Raw genomic sequence first — 23,567 nt, forward strand, 5'->3', positions numbered from 1 at the left:
TTGCGAAATCAATGCATTTTTATTTTTTTTTTTATTTTTAGGTTGATTTTTTTTAAAGACGTCTGAAACATTTGTGGTGGCATCATTGCTGCTATAGCCTCTAAAAGACCTTGAATAACCAAAGTGCTAGAATAGTTACATTTCAATGGCTTCACTCTGTTAGTAAGAATTGTACATCAAAAAATCTGCTCAGGTGAAAACACATATCAAACAAAATTGACAAAATTGATAGTTCAACCATATCAAAGGATCCTCTACCCCCTGATTGACACAGTAGTATAAGGGGATGTGGTACAGCACCCTACCTGACTTCCTTTAACCCCTCCCCACCCAAAAAAAAGTTACATAGTTCTCATGTCCACAGCATAGACATCAGCATACTGAGCCATCGCACCAGTAGAACACCACACTTGAACTACATGGGCATCTAATGAAAACCAATACAAAGATAATTCCTAATGTAATGTAAAGTAAATTTTTTTGCCAATGAGCTAGTGAAAACAATTCTATTTGACACTGCATATACAGACTCTCAAGCCTAAAAAGATCACACAGTTTCAGAGTTAAACACAATTTATTTAATGCTTAAATAATCGTTTTTGACCATCCAGTGTTTTTGTCATACAATATGCTATTTAGAGCTACAATCAAATAATGTCTTTATGTGTCCTTAATGTGAGTAGGATTTTAAATTAAGGAAATACTTCACCAAAAAATCCAAAATGAAATGCCCCAGTTTTCCTTAATACCACAGCAGCCGTTAGAAAACCAAATTGACACACTGCTAAAATGATTACAAACAGTCTAACAGTGTACAGAGACTCCTACACCTTATAGCCAATACGCACAATACAGTTATAATTTTACAGCGAGCCAGCCTACTAGCATTTACATTCAGATTATTTCGTTCTCATAGCAGAAGCTGCCCTCCGGTTTTACATAGACAGACAAGACATCACACCCTCAAGAAGCTATATTTTTTCATCCTCACCCCGACATGATAAATGATTTAATGGTATCCTTTGTCGATTTAAAATATAAAATTGGTGACAAATGTTAGGGATATATGTGTACACAGATAAAGGGTTTTATTTGTCATTTGAATACACTGTTTGCAAACTTGTAAAAATTGTACTTAAAATAATGTGAACAGCATGCATGAAAATATGAGTACTCTGAAAGGCTGCTTTTTGTAGGATTAGATCCATTCCCACTTTGGGAATTACTGAAATTTGATTTTCTGGAAATTCCTCTGTTAAAATCAAACCAGTGTTTTTTTTTGTTTTTCATGTACAAACATTATACCTGCTCTAATAATTAATTATACAAGAACCTGTGAAGTTACACTCAAATCTTTAAAAGTGGAACCGTTTCAATAAAGTTTGAAAGCACTTGAAAAGGTTACTCTCCTCAGTGCGCTCTCGACCAGTAGCTTACCCTTTTTTAAGAATTTTACACATTGTAAATTTATATACAGAAAAAAAGCTTTTGTGTTAGTTTAAGTTTTAAAAAGGAAGAAAAAAAATCCCCAAACAATTTACATCCTGACGACAATGGGTTCAAGAAAAAACTATAAGGCGAGTGTTGAAGTTGGATCAGAAGTGTTCCATTAGATTTGTTTTGTGTTATTGTGTCTACTTCATTCTTTCCACCCATCATGTGGATTGAGCTCTTGTGCCATCTTTGGTCACAGTTGCACCTGTGTGGTTTTGTCAGTGACGGAGTCTTTTTTATCGTTTTCACAACAAACGACGCTCCTCAAAAAAAAGAAAAAAAAAGCTCTCACAACACCAGTGGACCGATGGCACGTATTGTTTCACACAAAACAGGAAGCAGAATTCATTGTCCACCATGGTCCACCACAGTCAGAAAGTGAGAACCTCCCGGTCCTTTCTTTGACAGGAAGTGAGTTTTTCATGCTCATGCGTTAAGTCAGAAGGGTCGATTCCTCTCCCGTGAAAACCGTTTGTTTGAAGCAGATAGTTGCAGACTGGACCCTGAAGTCCTCACACTGGAGCTCTCTAGCCCTCTGAACACTTCTTCCCAGGAATCCTCTCACTTGGTTCCTGCACATCTGTAAGACATGAACAGTGCATCACATTGAAGAACATCTAAGATTAAAGTAACAGTTCCCCCATAATTAAAAAATACATATTTTTCCGCTTACCTGTAGTGCTATTCATCAATCTAGTTTGTTTTAGTGTGAGTTGCCGAGTGTTTGGGCATAGAGTTGTCTGCCTTCTCTACAAAATAATAATGGAACTAGATGGCACTCTGCTTGTGGTGGTCAAAGTCTAGAAAAATATATTTGAAAAACTCAACAACAGGAACTATTTTCTCTCTACCGAACTACACCAGACAACTGAATCACTGCGCAGAAGGAAGCGTGTCTCTATTGCTAACTCACTTAGCACCATCAGGCTTTGAAGCTAATTTTTGCGGCAACAAAACACTACAATTCTGGGTTCTGGGTTCCCGCACATTGTCAGAGACAAAACTTAAACACTTTTTCATGACTTTTCAAGGACCTATAGTAATATTTTTGGGGCATTTTCCAAACATTTTAGACTCAAACTCTTCTGAAATATAATTTCAGCTAGCTGGCAGAGAGAATATAGAGGTAACTTCACATTTACACGTTAGAAAGATGTTATGTCAACAGCAGAAAATAAATTTGCCCTTATGTGACATTATGTGGAAGGTTATCCACGGATGTTTACTGTAACACTTACATCATTTCACAGAACAAAATTCCATGACTTTTTCCAGGTATTGCATGACCATGAAAACTCTGTGAATTACAACTTCCATCATGTGATGCCATGTGACCCAAAAAGACTTTTTTCCCCATTGACTAACATTGTGAAAGAGTCGCTGGTAAATCAGTGGATTAATTTTTTGGAGCGTCACAACCCTTGTGGAATGACCTGCTCCAATACTGGGATTTGATTCATTTAGTCCGATAACATTTCGAATGTCTAGAGGAGCTGCACTATTAAATCACTTCCATCCATAACCAAGTTGAGCTAAACTGGAAGTTAGCTGCTCGGCTTGAAAAGTCTGGAGTGCGCTTGTTCCATGGGCCCAACGATGCAGATACACCCACAAAGTTGTTGAGTTTTTTAAATGTACTTTTTAGGCGCTTTGAGCAACTAAAGCAAAGTGCCATCTACTTCCATTATGCTGGAGAGAAGCCAGACATCTCTACACCCATTCACCCGGCAACTCCCATCAACAAAGTTCAGATTAATAAACAGCGCTACAGGTAAGAGGACAAACATATATTTTTGATTTTGGGTTGATTCTCCCTTTAAGTTTTTTGATTACAGGATTTGTCTTGACAAGAATATTGCTGGATGCCATGCATTTGCTAATATCTGCAGAGATATATTATTCTTGAGGGAAATCTATATTAATTCACTTCAATTCAGAGGGTGTAACCATCATTGTTTTATGTGTGAAAACACTTTTTAGAGGTTAAAAAAAACTGTCACGATCTTCCAATCCTTTGTATCACAAAATGACAATGTGTTAACAAGACATGATGGTCCGTGGGTTGTTATGGTGACCTTTGTTGCCATAGAAACTCTTTTTCAGGCTCCGCAGTAGTGCCATATTATTTCTAAGTCAGTTTTGTACAGATGGAGTGATTCACTGCAAACACAACACAAGGGTGAGCAGCAGTAGGGATTAACAGTCTGGCCAGAGGGATAACAAATTCTTTTTGGATGCTACAATGCTGTTGTGAGCTGGGATTTAGTGGACAAAAACAGGCATGGAGGGTATCAGTGAGGCAATATAATGCTGAGGTGTGTCGCCCATCAGCCCTGTTCTCTATTCGCAAACACACTCTGTGAGCAGGGAGGGCAGAAATGTTGCCAGGGGATAACCGCGCTCAGACACAAGTCAGCCTTTTGCACTGAGTCTGTGAGACAAGTGAGACAGAGCAACTATCTGGGGAGGGGTACATTACAGGAGTAGTTAATCGAAAACAATATTATTTGTTTGTTTTTTATTTTATTTTATTTTTTTGCCAAGAGTTAGATGAGAAGATCAATACTACTCTCATGTATGTGCACTGGGTAACACATATTGTGATTGTTTTAATAGAGTCACAAACTCAAATTACTTTTCACAATTTAAGGTGTAGTCTTAGGCTGTAACATTTTTTTTTCCTAAACTTTTTTCATAGCGTGGTGAAGGAATGAGTCCTAAAACCTAGAAATGAGTTCGCATTTCAGCACTCCCAGTTTCCTTGTCTCAAAGGAAATGGGATTTTTGCAGGTTTTTTTGATTGGATACCTGAAGTAAGGTCTGTGGTTAACACAGACTTTGATGATTTGTTCTACGTCAAAAAATATATCACTAAAAACTTCACTGCTGAACTTAAAAGATTTGTTGTGTCTTCCTATAAATTGGCTAAATAAGACAACAGAATGTCATCACACCAAATACAGCTTGGTGGCAGTGTAAAGTGTGACTGTAGAGTAGTTCATTTATAGCCTAACATTAAGTTTTTTTATTCTGCAGACTGCATTTAGACTACAGAAACCATACAAGTGGTGTTCTTTTCTCAAGATTATCTTGCTGAACAAAATGTGTAAATATCATAAACTTTTTGATGAAGGAACCAGGGCGATGCTAACTTCTGCGTTGGCCTTCAAAAAAAAAAAAAAAAAAAGTCATCCCTGTGGCACTCTTTTTTGGTCACTTCTAACATTGCCTTTTACAAAAAAAACTACAACCTAGGTTGACAGTTTCTTTTACAAGGGGTTAAAATGTCTTATAGATGTGAACAATTAAATATGAAAATGTATGAAAATGAGTTAAAAAATAAATAAATCAATAATGTAAATAACACAAGTAAAATAACAATAAAATGAGTAACATAGGAGTCCACCCTATACAGACATACATATTAAGTCCAATATAAACAGTAACAGTAATCTTGTCTCATTTAAAAGAAGACACATTAGACTATATCAGGGCATCACCAGCAGTCCAGTTCTTACCCTGTTATCAACATCAATGGTGTCCAATACTGAATAAAAAATCCTTCTGCGATCTCAGCATATATGTAATTTTTTCATTGTATAAATACAACTTAGAAATGTGATCCACTCTGTATAGGTAGGGGATCCTTTTTAAGCTATCACTGTAACAATTTCCTGGCAAACAGTTTGCCAAGTTGCCCAGCACTTCTGTCTAGTAGCATATCCCAGTGGTTGCCTAACAGTCTCCGGGAAGTGACTGCACACGTCTGTTGTTCATCAAGAAGCTGTTACTGCATGTTAACTCCCCCTAAAACCATGAAATGTTGTTTTTACATTACTGTTTGTGTACAAAAAACAGCTTGTTAATTAGCCGTGCTGGCAGGCAGACTTTTGAACTTTGGAGATATTTAAGTAAAAGAGGGCCAATGAGCATATTTGCCAAAATGGTGAATCATTCATTTTAAGGAGAGCGAGTAAGAGCACGACAGTGCAGTAAGTAGAGTTTGAATAGAGTACAACTAAATAGAGCCAGACCCTGAGTATAATAGACATGAATCTATTAAAGAAGAGAATATGAAATCTGGAAATTGTCCGAAATTGGAGCAGTGGAGTATGAATGCAATCTTATGGGAAAGAATGCAAGATAAAGCGATGAAGAGGACAATAATGCAAAGATACAACACACATACTATGCTAATTGTGCTACAGTAACAGACTATACTCTACCTGTTAGAGCACAACTGTCCCTATGAATGGAGCTTTTTATCCCCTGATCTTCTGTCTTCCTTTCTCCTGCTATTCCTTGACCCGTCTCCTTGCTAGAAAACACAAACACATACAGATATACAGATGAGACTTTGTATCTTTTACCTTCAAGACGAAAACAATCCGACACAAACCTGAAACAGAAAATGAAGAAAAGGAGGAAGCAAATTTCCACACACTGTAGGGACAGCAATGTGAAGCTTTTAGTAGAAGCTTAATTGTTAGGGAATATTATAAGAACCCAAACAACACAGCAACAAGACACCTGGAAGAAGAGAGGCTGTATTATTATGGAAAGAGTTAAAAACAAAAGAGGAAGATTGTATTTTCACAGCAGAGTCACAGCACTCATTAGTCATATTGTTGACTAATCGGTTAAACGCTTTAAAACCACACAGTCAGGAGCACAGTCAGCATCCCCTTTGTTATGCAAACACAATAGACACCACAGTGTCAGAACCCAACATGCAATAATGCACTTCAAATGGCTGCATTTATATTGTTTTTCTGTATTTTTGCCCAGAGGACATATAATGAGGACAGTTTTCCCAAACCAGTTAAACCAGTGTTAATCAGAAATTCACCTGAACCACTGGAGGAAAACATGATAAAATCTTACCACTCCTTTCTTTGACTTAAAGCTGCACTCACACAGCAGTGACATAGGAAACTGAGGTCTTCAGTGCCTCAAAACCACATGTGGTATCAATAAAATGTGCTCTCTTAGGGACTGTTTATTATTTATGAGAGGGAAAGGGTGTTGCAAAAAAGGAAATACATCAAATATTTTTTTTAAGCACTGTGGAGGAACTTGTGTTTTTCATTGTCGCTTAAGGGATTTGAAATGCAACTTGAAATACAACTTGGAACTGTTGTATTTTGTATTTATGTTTAATACCCTCTAAACCCCCAAACGGGCCGTCAGGTTTGAAAGGCATTTTTGCTTCAAAAAAAAGAAAGGAAAATTACATAATTTATTTAATCTACACTAAACGAATCTAATGGAACTTCTGAATTATGTCCCTTACTTCATATTTTATTAGTTATATTTTACCCTTTATCTTAACTTGCACTACTTATCATTATATCTAGATTCTTTTTTGTTGTTACTTGTGTGAATGTATTATTATTATTATTAAATGTATTTAAATTGCAATGTTAGAGGAATGTAAGAACCAAGTTTTTCAGTGGCAATAAACACTCTTGCAATTGTTGGTTTTTTGACAAATAAATAATTTCCCTCTTAGTATTTCTCCTTAATAATCTTTCAAGTTAGTAAAATAATTTTGTTCACATGCATGGCAATGTCTAATGATATATTTATTCTGTATCTGTAATATTACAACATGCAACAAAGGGCCGCAGGCCGGACTCGAACCCGGGCTGCTACAAAAGACTCAGGCATATGGGGTGCACACTCTACCTGGTGTATTTTTAGCGAAGTGCAGTTTTAAGCCAAATTCCTGCATAAACTGTTACCCTTTCACCAATTACGTGTTCCTAACTACTAATCTAGATTAGACTTTGACCCCAGGAACACAGTTAAAATGTATCTTCGTGCCAACCTCTGACCCGTCCTCCTGCAGAGTGGGACTGTGAAGGTCTCTGTGCCAACTGTCACTCTCTGGTGTGGGAGTAGACACTCGCCGAATAACCTTCCTGATCACCTGCACCAGGCGGAGGGACGTTGAAAAAGGAAGAAAAGATCTGATGATGTTTGCTTTTAAAAAAACAAACTCATCCTGTGGTTTTACTTAACAGCTGAATGGGAAATAGTAGTGGAGGTATACGTTACTTTTCTACTGACGAGGTTACCATCATGGTCCATATAGTGTTCCTCTGTCACAGACTCGCCTGGGATATTCTTCGCTTCTTCTCCCTGTAAGTGTTTGTGGTTAGCACATGAATGAAGGCTCAACAATGGCTGATGAGACAATCCTCTACCACCACCAAACCGAAAAGACACCTCAAGAGAGAACCTCCATGTCAGAAAGAGGCTGAGCACTACGTTAGTCATCAACCAGCTAATGTAAACAGCACCAACTGTAACAGATTCAATAGTCATGTACACAAACATGACTATCACAACATCTATGAACACACAGACAACTATCAGTACACCAAGCAATATCACTACAATGCACACCAGACTGACCCGTCTAAACCAAACCAAACCAAAGCTCAGCCCAGCACCGGCACCAGGCTTTCGGGGTACCTTTAAAATGAGACGGCGTCTGAAGATTCTGGTGGTTACAGTCTGTTCCTCCTCTGAACCGGAATCTACACTAACCCGCTGTCAAGGAAGGTATTATAAGGTCATTACACACACGGAGGGAGCCAGGACGAGGAAGAAGCACATAAATAGGCACGAGTATTAGTTGGTTGAGACATTTTGTTGATGTACGTCAACTCCATGGTTGGCTGTACTGAAGAAGAGAAACCTGTAATAAACATTGAAGTTTACGTGTCTTTAGCACAACTCACACCATAGTTTTGCACTTTGTTTCCACAGAGTTATGTTTTGGGCCTGTATTTCCTCACAATATGTGGAGTATGACCTCTAGTGTTCAATGGATCAAATTACCAACTCAAAAATGGCAGCAAACTCTCCTTTTTTTTTTTTTTTTTTAAATCTCTGTATGTGTCCTTTTTTAAATCATTCTCTGTCCCCTAAATTTGGATATTTTTGTGGGTCTGTAAAGGCAGCACAGGCCATACTTGTCCTGACTTCTTTTTTTCCTCAGTAGCAGATCAAGTTGTTGGGTATATAACTGATCTGTTGATCCGGTCAGAGCTGATCGGATCAGATTGATTGATGAGAGGAGCAGCCACTGCAGAGGTGAGTGAAAGCAAACTTTTAGACCCAGAGCAATTAATAGTAAAGATTCACTTTCACTGTGCCGGACATTCTGCTGCTCTGTCTGTGCACAGAGTACGCTCTGTGCTCTCGGTACATTGAAAAACCAAAAGGTATATAAATTTCATTTGCGCTCCTAATGAACGGTCCAACTCCAATAATATCAAATCAATACCAGGTGGCAGATGTTTAATCATGGCTGGCTGCCACAAATAAGTGAGTGTGCAGGAAACGCTGGTAAATGGAGTACACCCCCTAGTGATCAACACAAGTAAATCTACGATTAGATAGAAACGCCACCACAGAAAATGCAGGGAAGTGTATTTGTTTTTCTTGGCATCTAATCTTATGGAATATGTGCATGGAGCTTTGCAGAGGCAAAAATAGGACCAATAATGCATTGTGGTGAATTTTGTGAAATATTATGTAAGAAGATTTTTTTGTGCTCGAGGCAAATTCCAGATTGAAAAAATTGAATGGAGGAGTTTCACAAATACATTGGAGATAATGGAGGTTCTCAGGAATTAATGGATTTCCGTTTCACTCAAATATGTACAGATAGCTATGTGGAAACAAGGCATTAGGCGTGTCTCCTGCAATAACAAAATCACACTAAAATATAGTCTCTTAGCAGCTACACAAAATAAAGAGGATGGTATTCTATGCTGATATGATGGCTGTTTGTAACATTACCTGGACTTTCTTCTCCGACACCAGTGCTCCCTCTTCCTTCCTCCCGTTTGATGATTCCGATGAGCGGTCCTGAGGTGAGTGCTTTGAGTTGCTGCCGTTCTGTCGGGACCTCCCTGATTCGCCCCTCGATGAGGAAGTGATGGAGTCACTAGAGTTCTCTTGGCTGTTGAGTAAGAATAACAGAATTAGGATTTTAGTGGGATAACATACTTGAAAAACAGATCACTTGAGAAGATTTCTGAAAAAGAGTCAATTGGTAAGTATTAGATTAAAAATCAAGTAGGCAAAAATTGTTGTAATTCTGGGAGGGATTCTGTTTGAAGCTTACAGCTGTAGAATACTTTTACCTTTCCCGCCTGTCGAGCAGGTCGGAGCTGACACTGCGGCCTGGCGTTGGCGGTTCCACATTGACGCTGGATGAATCACTGTGCCAACCTGAAAGCGAACACACTTCTTTTTCTGCCAGTTCAACCTGATCAAGAACCTCCTGAACACTGGCCTGGGTCATCTCTCCGTCCTCCTCCTTCTCCTCTGAGCCTTCTTCCTTCTCCACCTCCTCGATCAGAGATCCTAATGCCTCTTCTGTGATTTCCTTGTCTCCTTCCTCCTCTTCCTCAGACTCATGGGGCTGACGTTCCCCAAGGGCCTCCACCCAGGCCTGAGGGGAGAGGCGAATAATGGCCTGGTCCTCTGCTGCCTGGTCTCCTTCTGATGTCCCACAATTATCTTTTTCACTGCCACACAACTCTTCTTCATCTTTAAACTGCAGCTGTCCATCTGTGTCACCCACTCTGTCATCCTGGCAGACCCTTTTCTCACTGCCCTCATCAACTTTCTGAACCTCAGTTGATTCATTAATACCCTCTGGGACAGCCTCTTCCTCTATAGCGGTACCTTTTTCCGCTTGGTGCCTAATTTCTATCAGATTCTGCACATCTGTCACCTCCACCTCACAGGCTGCCCCCTTATTCCCATCATTCATCACATCTTTGTCCTCCTCTGCAGACCTCTCGTTCTGTTCCCCTATTGTGTTGTTTTCCTCTGCCAGCGTAGTCCTATCTTTCGTTATTATATCACATTTCCTTTCCACATTTTTAATCAAATCCTGCTCTACCCACTTCTCCACTAATCCATTCCCTTCTGCTGTAACCATCTCAACAACCTTCTCTATTTCTTCTGTCACTTCCTTTTCACCTCCTTTCAAACTGACATCCTCTTGTGCCCAACTGGGAGAACTTATCGGCACTCCTCCGTTTCCCATTTGCGCTCTGTCGGGCGATGAAGGGGTTATCGACGACACTGATGAGAGTGAAGGGGAAGACGTGGAGTAAGCCATGTCAACGTCTAACTCACACATCGCGGGGATGGAGTGCGATTTAGGCTTGTGACTCAGCTCCATTTCTCGACACGACCTGTCCTCCTCCTCGCTCAAAAGCAGCTGGTCGTTCAGAGCGATGTGGGGCTTTGTGACCCTTGGAGGATCGGGGAGTACAAAGACCGGGACGGACAGGGCGAGCTCACAGGGTCTCGGGGGGCTCCTAGGGGGGCTGTCTGGCTCTCCGCTACCTGGCTCTATCTCTGGGCTCCAGGGCAGGGGCTGAGGCTGGGAGGCAGCCAGCAAAGGGGTGTCGGGTTCTGGGTAATGGTGGTGCTGGTGGTGGGCAAGGGAGGGGTTGGGGGTGACGGGGAGTTCAGGCTCCAGGAAGTGGGGGTTGGAGTGCAGTGCGGCTGGGGACTGCAGCTCCGCTAGAATGCTCTGATAATCTGTAGGTGACAGGATGACAAATGTAGAGACACGCCAAAGCATGCCGCAAAGGAATATAACACACTGAAAAACACACACACATACACACACACACACACCCACACACACACCCTAACACAAACACTGTATGACATGGAAGATGGCACAGAGTGTGAAGCATGTATCCAGACACCACTAGCTGAGATAGTGATATGTCAGAAGCTATGGCAGTATGATGTACCAATTTCAAACATATGCAATAAAATTTAATAAATACATATATTTTAGGGATGCACGATAATATATTGACTGATACTGGCTTTAAAATGAAATGTCGGAATCGGCCAACGTTTTTCTTATTTTGCACAACAAATGAACATTACACACACTAAAAAGCATTGTACTATTTCATGTCTCCATCTGCTGGTGGGCCATCATAATAAGAGTATGCATAATATGATGTTAATTCCACTACAGAGGAGACTTGATCACTTCTATTAGGTGGGGGAAAAAGCAGATATATCAATATCTGCATCAAAAGAGTTGTAAATTATTGACATAAAATCCAATATTGTGCATCTCTATTAAATTTTAATGTATATGTCTGAAAATGCCATGTTCAACACAAACAAAAATAATAACATATTAAAAAATATCAAGAAATATATTCAAATAGATATTTTCATAAAAGCAATGTCATGTTAATCAATTGTTTGATTTTCAATGGAGGTAAGACATTGAAAGTGGGACACATTAGTGATTTAAGGCCATATTAATCATGTAGCTGGGGATGTGATGACTGTGAGATATTAATACTTGCCAGGGTGTTCTGTTACATGCTCACATGAGACAGCTGACAGATGAGAGATGTGAGAAGATAAGATAAAGGATTGAGCGTGCTAAATAAATACTTCAATTGTGGATGGGTCATTTGGGGTTCGAGTTGGAGTTGGGGCGGTGGAGGGTGGACAAGTACGCTGGCAAGCAGGACACGGAGACAGGGAGCGGAGAGGAGGAGACAAGGGGCTGGGGCTAGGACAACGGGACCCAGAGGGGGAGGCAGGAGGGAGAGAGGACAAGGAAAGAGGGGAAACAGGGCGAGAGGGGAGGCCCAGCTGGGTCGCTAGAGACTCTTTGCTTGGGGATGCAGTGCCAGAAGGTGAGGCCCTGCCTGCGGGTGAGGAGGGGATGGGAGAAACAGGCCTGGTGATGGGTTCAGATGGGTTATGGGTATTAGAAATAGGTACTGGTATGAGGTTGGCGGGTGTGGTTGTAGTTTCAGAGGGGGCAGTAGTATGCGAGGACAGATCAGAGGTAGATCTGGAGGTGTTTGGTTCAGCTTGTGAAGGGTTTGGGGTCGGCTTTGTGCGTCTGGGCGAGGTCGGGACAGAGGTAGGAGAAGCTGAGATAGGAATGGGTGACAGAGAATTAGCAGGAGGTGAGAGGGGTAAAGGTGAGGTGATGAGGGGGATCGGGGAAGTTGGGTGGGGTGAGAAAGGGTAGCCTGGGGATTGACGAGGGTCAGTGGGGGGGCACTGAGTGATGAGGCATGGGGGAGGAGGGGATAGGAAGTTGAATTTTGGTGGTTTAAATAGTGCTGGAGGTGCCAAGTCTTTGAGCGAAATGGAGGACTCGTAACTTGGAGAGCGGCGAGGGGAAGGGGGGCGGCAGCGAAGTGTTGCAGTGGGCGTAAGGGGAGTTGGTGGGGGTGTTGGGGTCATTGATGGAAAGAAGGGGATGGGTGTCTGCACGATGAAGGCAGCCTGAGTGCTTCCGGGAGTCAAGGGGATAATCACGCAAACTATGGGCAAGGAATATGGCCAGATGTATGCAGACAAGATGAAAAAAAGAGGAAACATAAAAGATATTAAATGTGAAACATGCTTGCACAAGAAGACAATGAATGAACAACATGACTCAAGGATGTGTGGAGGAGGAGGTGTGTGAGGGATGGATTAGGAGAGGGCAACACATGACTCTTAATTTGTTAAGAGCTGTTATGTGCTGTTATCAGCAGTAGATTCTGCTGTGGGGAGATGATGGGAGGCAGGAGGGAGAGGAGGAGGAGGAGGAGGCAGCCTGGTTTCACAGAGGAAGAGATTCTCTCATCTATCCAAGGAAGGCTCAGAGGAACTGGAGGAGCACTAGGAGAACTAAGCTAAACCAACTGAGAAAAGCAGACTCTATAGGGTTATATTATTTCTACTCAAGTCAGACATTATTGAAAAAAAACAAACAAACATTTAAAGCAGTATGTAGTATGTAGCATGCACTTAGAATGGGATTCTAATGGTGGAAATTGCTCATTTTGACAACTGGATACACTAATGTGATTTTTAGGTGAGTATTCACCCTAGGCAAGACCCGATTTAAATAAAAATGGTAGTTAATTCAACAGAAGCCAATTCAAATTAGCGTAAGTGTTAAATTGCTTTTAAAAGCATTGCTAGAATATAATAACTGTTATTAATTGAACAGCAAGAAGGATTGGAGTTTAAACTACGATAGCATAATAATTGCTATGGCAAGTTAACACTCAAGCATGGAAATCAGGAATGCATTTGAGGAACATGAGGAACCAGTTGTCCAAACAAAATCCAAATCTGAACATACATAAACTTCTCTAGAGGTTTGACCAGGACTTTACATATGTGATCCATGCACTGGCACAACAGAAAAAAAAGGTAGCAGGGAGAGGTAAGAGGTCAGCTAAACAGAGCTAAACTTTACCATCAGCCTGATCCCGGAAAACAGCGTTATCATCGGCAAAACATCTCGTGCCTGAAATGTTACCATAGTCAAATATTGGGCCCTCCAGTAAAGTCACAATATCCATCCGATTGACTTTGGTCAGCACTTGAGTTAAGGCATCCGCTGTGGGGAAAAGAAGACAAAAAAAATTGAGTCACCTGAAAAATGATGGGACAAAGTTTGTACAATTGAACAAAAGTAGTTATTTGTACTGGGGGCAAGAAACACAATAAGCCTGTTCCAAAAAATGTAAGTATTTGTTAGAGAGATTAAAATACAGATGGGAAAGAAGTGAGGACAAACAGTAAGGCAGACAGATGGTACTCTAAGATGGACTACGCAGACATTTGTTAAAAAAGCCCCATCTTTTTAGTGAACTTAGAAGTCTGTCTTCTCAAAGTGATGAACTTTTTAGCCATAAATCAAGAGCAGAGCGACGGAATAGAGAGAGTACAAGATACAAAGACAGGAGAAATGGAGACAGAAAAGATTGTCAGATATAAAAATAGTCTTACTTGTGGCATTTTTTCCTTCCCGAGCGACCCATTTCTTAAGTAGCATGAAGCTCTGTGCTGTCAGAGAGTTAGGGTTCTCTAGTCTGATGTGGTTGATCTCATCCACTGTGAAGTTCATCTCCCGAGCCAACTCTGTAATGCGTATCAGACAGCAACTGATAAATTTTCAAATTTCATTGTACAGCCATTTTATTCATAGTACAAACACAGACTGTAGAGGGTAATATACAAAACATGCATTTGTTATATTTTAAATGATTTTAAAAAACAGCATAGACTTACTATTTGTAAGTTACTCTGTTAGCCTGAAGGTGGCAGTAAATATTACATTTTGAGACTGGTAGGACTCAAGAAAGGAGTAGAGGCACAAGAAGAAAAAGATGCAATGCAGATTGTTTACCTGTCCAACTGAGTCCCAGGTGATCTGCAACGATAGCCATGCGCAAGTCTGTTCTCTCACAAGGACTTTGGGGACCTGGGCAGATAGAGGACAACGACTCATCAATACCATTGACATTTCTCTCCCCCTATATACTAATGTAAGAGAAAAATATGTACGTACATAATTTTCCTTTTCTGGCCACTTATTCATCAGAATTAACAACATTAATTGAGGTTGTGTTTTAAATATTTATAATAATGGTTGGTGTATTGGTGTATTATAGCAGTAAAAAAGGTTCAAATATTTTCCCAGGATGGCAAGAAAAGGATATTTCACATTAGAGACATTATGGGCAACTAAAATATGTTCATAGAGTAAGTGGTGCTCTGTGACTGTTTGTGGTATGTATCCTCTAGGCAGGCAGTAACTGTCATGAGAACCACACAAAACAAAGCATAACATGACTCTCAACAACAGACTAATTGTTCTACAAATCTAGGCTGGAAAGGTCTATGTTAGAATCTAAAATGTCAACATGCGAAACGCTTTTGTGTGTTCTTTTCCAACACTAGTTAGTTTAAATGACAATTTATAGCATGAAAAAAATCTCTAAGAACAAACTACTACAATAACTTGGTAGCCACCCCGCACAGACAGACAGACACACAGACGGACCAGGGAGTTGTCAAAAAAGGGACTGGTTGTGCCAGTGGACCAGTCACTACTACTGGCATGCTCAATCTACTATACAGAGGTTTAAAAGGGTTAAAAGAGGGGAACAGAGAAAAGAACAAGGACAATACAGTACACAGTACATCAATGACAAAAAAATAAATTTAAATGACAGCTACTGTTCTGAAGAGAATATGTAAACACGCCACAGGCATTCCAGTCAATCCATTAAACGATCACAACAATGTCATGCAACTAAAAGTGATATATATAAATATATAGATGTATTTTAAACATAGTGTGAAAGTTTTACAAACTAGGCTTGATCTCCGCGATGGGAGGCGTTCGAGACCCTGTGAGTCCCTGACTGCCCTCCTTCCCACCAGTCCGCCTACTCCTCCTGCTCCTCTCACTGCCGGAGGCCCTGTCCGTCGTCGCCACCTTTGCCCTTACGGACGCGGCCCCGGCCTCAGCCCTCGAACCTCTACCAGACCTGGATGAGCGGGAGGGCTGGGAGGGCTGGGAGGGCTGGGAAGGCTGGGAGGCGTCCGACAGAGAGGTGCTCCGGGAGGTGCTGTCTTCCTCCGACTGCTCTGTCTGCGTCTTTTTCTCCTCGTCTGACAGGCGGTCCACCAACTTTAGCGTCTCCCCGCTAATGCCTTTAAAGTATTCGATGGTGCGCTTACAAACTTCACTAGGGTTCTCCTGTCTGTCCTGTCTATGTGCTCCCTCAACTGTGACATTGCTGACCTGATGCCTGTCCTTCAGTGGTAGCCTTGAGGGCAACTGTATGGCTGCTCTCTCTGTGTCCAATGCCCTCGTTGGCTGTGAGGTAACTCGAACAGAAACTAGTGAGCTAGTTGTGGCAGCAGGAGGACTGTTCTTCTTAACTTCTTTTATTGGTATTCTGGACCTGGGTTCTACTTTGGCTACGGCTGGCTCTCCTCTTTTCCTGACCTCAACCTTCACTGCTTGTTTGGGCTTCTGTTTTCCTATGGCTGTTCCCTGTGTGTGAAATGACCACCCTGATGCTTTGACTGGAAGCCTGGACTTGGGCTGCTTCACTTCACTTTCTTTATTGGTTTCACTTTTCTGCTCCTGCACTTGACTGCTGTGATGTACTTCCACTCTCTCTTCTAAATCCCTACAGCACAGTGTTTCTATCCTGCTGGCTTTCTGAAGAGTGGGCTCAGAGGAGGACTGCAAATTAAACACCACACTACCGCACTGGATGTAGTTGGCCTGAACACTGGAGGACTCAAGGTTATTGTTGTTGTTGCAGTTTTCAGAAGGGTAATCTCTTCTCTCTACCTTGGGCTCAGTGCGTCTGCTAGACTGGCTCTCTGTACACTGACCCTCTATACTGATGTATTCTGGCACCATCTGACCCTCTGACATCTCAGACATCTCAGCTTTACAATCGGTGAGATCCCCTGAGTCTTTTTTCACAGTTATAGAGGCAGCTATGCCCATTTTAATAGGAGTGCGTAATTTGGGATCAACCTTAGAGGCTGTGATTGTGCATGAGGAGGCGGTCTCAGCTATGGCTTCACAGGTGGGGGCATCAGTACCGGTATAGCCAGCGTCACTGCCAGGTTGTGCAGTGCTGCATTTTGCTGTTGCTGCTGCTGGTGTTGTTGGTGTTGTGCTGCTGTCTGTGGTAGTATCTATAACTTTCACCTTCCCATCCCCTGACTGAGAGGTAATTACCCCCAGGATCTTGCCCCCTCTCCCCTTTTCCCCTGTTTTAGGGTCAGAGGAATGCTCACCAATCTGGAAAAACTGAAGCCTCTCTTCAACAAAGTCCCGCTTGCTCATGTCAATAGCACCACTGCGGGTCATCTCAAACATCTTCCCTTCGTGGAACGGGAAGGGATTAGGCTCACTAGTCGGTGTGCTCTCATCAGTCGGTGTTCGAGCGGGGGTTGTGTCAGGTGTTGTAGCCTGTGATTTGTCCTCCACCGATAAGCCAAAGGGCTTTGGGTCCTCATCTTTTGCTTTGGACTCAAACACTCCATCATTGTCAGCCCCTTTGGTGGACCAAGGGTCAAAGTCCAGGCCTTTGGTGGCAACAGTTTTAAAGGTTGAATTCAGCTCTTCTTCAAGTTGGTAGCCAAAGTAGTTTTCTGCAAAACTCTGGCAACTCTGCCTATCTGGATGTCTTCCTTCAAGAGTATAATCTTTTTCATCACCACTGGCTACAGAGGCTTTGGCTTTACTCTTTCCATTATCCCCCCCTTCCTCACATTTCTCTTCCTCTATCACTTCAAGCTTGGACTGGCTAAATGAGCGGTCGGTTGTTTTTCCATCATTGGACAGACTAGATGTTTTAGGGTCCTCGCTCAGTCCGTCGTCCTCATCCTGAAGGTCATACCCATCTAAAGAGTCTATTTCAGTAGCATCTGTGTCATGGGAGAACTCAGCAGTGGTTGCTATGGAGCAGTCAGTGATTGACTGGTCATTGCCATTTTGATCAAAGTCAGCATCCTCCCCCTTTACGACACCATTGAGCCCAGACTCCTTATTTCCATTCTTCTCAGATTTTTTGTTCTTTGTTTTTTTCTCTCCCTCCTCTTTCATTTTGAAGGTGTACTTTTTAATAGGGATGGGATGGAAGACAGACTCATCATCACTGGAGTCGCTGTTATCAGCACCAGGGGGAATAGGGGATGGAGGCTGGACCCTGATGATTGGCTCGGCTAAGAGGTGCCTATCATGCTCCTCTTGGAGGTTCACCTCCATCATCTCTGTCTCTGCCTCAGAAGAAGCACAAGACCCCCTTTTCTCAGGGTCGGACTGCTCTGCCTCTAAAGGAGGAGGAGGTGGAAACTCTATATAAGCCACTCTTTTCTCCTTTGACTTCTGTCTCTCTGCATCCTGCTTTCTATTGTGACTCTCAGAGGAGGCTGGCTTAGATTTTTCCTTCGAGGGCTCCTTGTAGATGAAGGTCTTGCCTTCTTCCTCCTCAGACTCCTCTGGGATCGGGCTTGGCATGCCAGGCATGAAGCCTATCACAGAGTCTGGTGTTCTTGAGGCCAGACTCAGCTCCTCTGAGCTGGGGGTCTCAGGAGTAACAGGACTTTTCCCAGAGCTGTCCATAAACGTCACTTGTTCTAGAGTGTCATCTTCTGGACTTCCTTGAGGAGATGGAGACTGCTTTTGCTTGACAGTGTAAAATGCACCCCTTGTCTCATGAACTGTCCTACTCTCATGGCTTACTATTTTTTTGTATGTTCCCAGCTGCCCTGAAGCTGTTTCTTTCTCATACTGTTTTCCTACTTGTATGCTAACATACACAGGTAAGGGTTTAATATCTTTGAAACCCTCTGTGACAACTACAGGAGTTAGTTCATCCAAATACTCTGCTTGGTCGCTATCAACACCGTTACACACTACATTTGAAAGACTACCATCTGATGAGTCTGTGGATTTTCCTAGTGATGATCCACGTGTAGACTTATTGGATTCAGAGCTACTGTGCAACCGATTTCTAGCTAAAGTAGGTATATGAGACCCTGCCTGTGGTTCAACGGAGGCATCTAATTTTAAAGTGGTGGCTTTGTGATTTTCAGGAAAACTAGATGGCTTTCTTACAGGAATTTGCGATTCCGAGTTTTTTTTTAGACTATCATTGCTATTTGGACTTTCTCGGACAACGAATTCTGTGTAGATTATTTTCTTGGTTGTTTCTTGTCTTTGGGAATCACTATTATCTTTCAGAGAATCATGGATTAAAGCCTGAGATAGTTTGGGAGATTGGGGTTTATAGTTCCCGTATTCTTGGGTCTCCCATGTTTTGAATAACTTTTTCTCTTCCTGATCTTTTCGACTGGTCTCGTGCTTGGGTGAGAACTTATTCGATTCACTATCTAGAGATCTTCGCTGGTTTCCCGGACTGTCTGGTGTTTTTGGAATGTTTGGCCCTGCGAACACCTGATACACAGGTAGCTTACTCTCCTGGAGTTTCCTGATTGGGGGATTTGGACTTTGGCCACCCTGAGGACTCCTATCTTGTTTTTGAGCCTCTTGCTCAAACTTTAACCTCACTGCACTCACCTTGGAGGAAGACATTTGAAAAGGTTTGGAGCTTTCACTTGTGCTTCCCTGTGATTTACCATCTCCTTGCTTTCTTGGGTCTGAATCACTGTACTGCAACAATACTCTTCTCTCTGGACTGCTGGGTAAGCTGGCACATTTCCTGTCACTGGAGCCGAACCTGTCTCGAAGCCTTTCCCTGCTCCACTCTTCTCCACTGCCCCCATTCCTATACGCTGACCTCTCTGGACTACTGTGCGTAGAACTGGGCCCTGATCGTGATTCTCTGAAGTCTGGTCTCCGAGACTTCTTCTCTGGAGATGAGAGCTCATCGTTGAGCTGTTCTGTTTTATCACGAAAGAACTGAGATACCTCACTAAGTTTTTCTTCTGCCTCCTTTACAGTCCTGTCCACTCGGTCCTCATACATAAGCTGTCCTCTGTCCTTACTCTGTGTGTCATCTGACACCCGCATCCAAACTGATTGCTTTGGGCTACCGGGTTCAGATGAATACTGCAAAAGTGTCAGTTTGTCAAAGCTATCATCAACATTGGCCATTCTCCCAGATTTGTCAAACACATTTCTTGACGACCTAAAGACATACTCTGTCCTTGGCCCCCCTGATCTACCCTCACTGTGACTGCTTCTGTCTGGTGAGTGGAAGCGAGACCTATCTCTCAGATATTCCTCGGTGTCAGAATGAGACTGGTCAAATTTCTCAGAGAGTAGCATTTTCTCTGCAAAATTATAAGATTCTCCCCTAAGTTCTGATGATTCATCCTCATTGTACTCTACAGATTGCTGGCTGAGTAGCTTTAGTGTTTTGTAAGAGTCATCTGCCATGAGCTGGGCTGAACTAGGGCGACTGTCTTCCTCTTGTGACATGGGCGTGTTTACTCTGGGGGAGTCAAGGTATACAGGAAGTGATTCCTCAGGCTCCTCGTCTTCCTGTCTAAACCCTGGGTAGTAATACATTTCATTCTCTGCATGGTTTTTTGTCTCCCTGATGATGACTTCTGTTGGTTCTGTTTTATTGCCTTTTTCTATGTGAACCTCAATTATTCTTTCAACCTTAGGTTTGGAGTTTATGTCCTCAAGGACTCTTTGTGATGTTTCCTCGTTGCCAGACTTGTGTTCAAACAGTCCAGCCAGCTCTCTAGAGGGGTCCTTTCCCGACTGAAAGGCCTTCATTATGTCATGCACAGACATAGTTTCCTCACACCTCTCTGATGCTGCTTCTTTGCCAGGTGGTTTGTGGTACACCATCCTGGTGGTGGTAGTGATGTGAGTCTCTTCCTTTACCCTCATCCCTTTTCCCATTGGATCCTCATCAGGACTGACTTTTATCGTATAGGATTTATTGTGGTCCGGACTTGATGTAGGTTGATGCCCTTTAGAATCTGAATCAATATATCTGACCGGATGTGCATCCTCCATTGTAGGTTGTTTGTTATCCTCTGGGGACTCATAGCTCCTGATGACATGAACAACCTCGGTCCTAGTCTCTGTGATCACTGGGGGAACTGGGATATCCTGAAAAAGGGCCTTGGGGCCCATACCTTCTGCACTCTGAGGAGCAGAAGGTGTCCTTTCACTCCTGGTCTCAAAGCCACTGTCTGAGAGGGGGCTTTTATCCTGTTCATGTGAGATATCATCAGGGGAGTCTAGCACAGTGTCTGCTCCAAAAAGCGCATCTGCTACTTTACTGATCTCTTTGTCTGAAGCTGAAGAGCGCATGTTTGTTGGAGGCATTTTGAGCTTATGTTCCTGAACTGCTATGGTCGGTTTTAGGACACGTTTCTGCTTCTCCTTGCCCTCTCCTTCCCTCTTGCCCTCATCTGTTTTATGCTTTGTCTCATGAATTTTGGAGAAAGAGCTGTTACCAACATCATTGGCCAGGTAGTCAACCACTTTGGAGAGATTGAAATCTCTATCCGGTATTGTTTTTGACTTAGCTTGAGGAACGACTGTCTCATATCTTGGTGGATAGCTCCAGTTGCTTGGTGGTTGTTCGACTTGTACCTTTGAGAAGTGTATGTCATCCAAAGAACCCCTTGCAAGGGAAACCCTACCATCCTTTACAGTATCTTTAGTAAGGATTTCGCTCACTTTTACCAAATCTTGCTTTACTTTCTCCACAATCCTATATGGTTCCTCGTCCTCTATCTTAGCCTCTTTGGAAGAATCGGACTGAAATCCTTTATTGGCTGTGGAATTTGGGTCTGTCTGCAATATGGCTGACATTCGTATTAAGTCCTCTTTCATTTCAGCCACATCCTTCAGAATCTCTTGGCTGGATGACAGTGGTGATGCAGTGTTTGACTTCAGGCCTGTGTTAAAAAGAGGGGCTTTGATGGGGGAAAGAGTTCTGGCAAAGGAAGACTGCATCTGAGCATTCACCTCAACGGGTACTCTCTTTTGGGGGGAGAGGAGGGCAGCAGCTGACTTGGACACCTCAGGTAACTTTTTAAACTGAGGCTCTGGCAGCACATTAATAACAGAGTACACTGGAACAGTCATTGTACTGGATGTTACAGCAGTAGTGGTGTTTGGTGGGGATCTTAGAGAGGCATAAAGAGAATTTGAAGCAGACGATCTAATGGACTGATATGAGGAGGATGCTGAAGAGGACATGGACTTCAAGGTGCCATAGCCTGCAGAACAAGAATTGAATGTTTTTTCCACCTCATCAAAGGCTGCATTGACACTTGTGGTTGCAGCATTGGTGGTTGCTTGTATCCTCTCTTGAAGACTGCTTGTGAGAAGAGATGTTGGGGACGAAGAGCGGTACTGTGTTGGCGACACAGTTCCATTAATCAGAGCTGCAGCACTTGGAGGGTTGTTGGATTTAAGTGGGGATGAAAGAGAGGAGAACAGGTTTCTTGCAGGGCCAGTGATGTCTGCGGCAAAGGAACGCACGGAGGAGAGACCGGGGACCGTTTTTATTGGTGAGGAGGAAGATGCTGTGCCACTAGAGCCCCCGATAACGGTCTTGTATGGCAGGGGTGAACTGAACATATTCAGAGAAGATTTGGGAGAGGTTGGAGGGGTCATGCCTATCGATGTTCTCTCAAGAAGAGGGCTTCCTCCTCCAGAGACAGTTATAGGGGAGGTCCTAGAAGACAATGCTGCCAGTCCTTTCATAGATATAGAATCTGGGGCGCTTTTACCTGGTGAAGCCAGGGGACTGGGGCTGACCTGGACTGGGTACTGGGCTTGCTGGACTACAGTTTTTATAGGAGAGGAGATGGTTCTGTAAGATCGAATGGGAGAGGCCATGTCACTAACTGACTTTACAGAAGAGGCAGGTGATCCAGGAATGTTGGTCTTGATGGGGGAGGCAGAGTTGATGGACCAGACAGACTTTAATGGAGAGGCAGAGGGCGTGTTGGATGACGAACTGGAGAGGGAGCCAAACCCAGACTTGGCTTGGCCAGGGACGGCGACAGGAACAGGCGACCACGCCTGATAAGATCTCGTTGAAAAGACAGGTTTGTGAGGGTAGCTAGAAGGCTGTGTTCTCGGCGAGCCTCGATCAGTAGTTTCTTCAACAATAATTTAAATAAAAAGTAATAAGGAAGTAAACATAAATTGTAACAGAAAATAATAAGAAATAAATCATAAAAACCAGAAAGAGAAATTTGAGTCAGTCAGAAACAGCGTTATCCACAGCAGCAAGACAAAATTGTATACATAAAATACAAGAAAGGCCCCTATTCAAAAACCCAGGATGATATGACAAATGATGATCTAAAAATCGGTGACTCATGACAAAAAAACACCCGATAAAGAACAGAGCATGTATAGGTACAAAATGTTTGACATATGGTAGACTTGACAAAAAAAAAAGACACGATAACCAAAAAAATACAATTCCATTGACTTTTGATGTGCTTAATCTATTTGCCTCCTTGCAACAGTGCCTTTTACTGTACATGTTTGATTGACATGTGCTTATCCTTTCATTTGATGCATTTTCAATGCCAGAGATGACCCCACAAGTGTAAACCATTAATAAAAAATGTCACTTTACTTGTTAGGTCATGACTTAAAATAAAATAGGAGGTTGCACTTTACAAAAAAGTTACAGTAAGTCAGCCATTCATGTCTGTCCAGTATCAATATTTCTCAAGTCATACCATAGTATATAGTTTAAATC

The 23,567-nt window shown here is 42.4% G+C and overlaps 1 protein-coding gene across 1 annotated transcript in view; it reads right to left on the reverse strand.

Moving 5' to 3' along the window:
- LOC121955007 (ankyrin-3-like) overlaps positions 1 to 23,567 on the reverse strand; it is a 167,860-nt gene continuing 144,293 nt past the window's right edge. The window contains exons 40-50 of the mRNA XM_042502782.1: positions 15,691 to 22,953; positions 14,720 to 14,794; positions 14,320 to 14,451; positions 13,784 to 13,927; positions 9,657 to 11,073; positions 9,310 to 9,472; positions 7,975 to 8,052; positions 7,555 to 7,638; positions 7,325 to 7,426; positions 5,721 to 5,812; positions 1 to 2,074 (exon numbers count right to left, since the gene is read on the reverse strand). Coding sequence (XP_042358716.1) covers positions 5,741 to 5,812; positions 7,325 to 7,426; positions 7,555 to 7,638; positions 7,975 to 8,052; positions 9,310 to 9,472; positions 9,657 to 11,073; positions 13,784 to 13,927; positions 14,320 to 14,451; positions 14,720 to 14,794; positions 15,691 to 22,953 — 9,530 coding nt within the window. The 3' untranslated portion in view covers positions 1 to 2,074; positions 5,721 to 5,740. The remainder of the gene's footprint in view (positions 2,075 to 5,720; positions 5,813 to 7,324; positions 7,427 to 7,554; positions 7,639 to 7,974; positions 8,053 to 9,309; positions 9,473 to 9,656; positions 11,074 to 13,783; positions 13,928 to 14,319; positions 14,452 to 14,719; positions 14,795 to 15,690; positions 22,954 to 23,567) is intronic.

This window comes from Plectropomus leopardus, chromosome 15 (genome assembly GCF_008729295.1).
Source record: "Plectropomus leopardus isolate mb chromosome 15, YSFRI_Pleo_2.0, whole genome shotgun sequence".
Taxonomy (NCBI): domain Eukaryota; kingdom Metazoa; phylum Chordata; class Actinopteri; order Perciformes; family Serranidae; genus Plectropomus; species Plectropomus leopardus.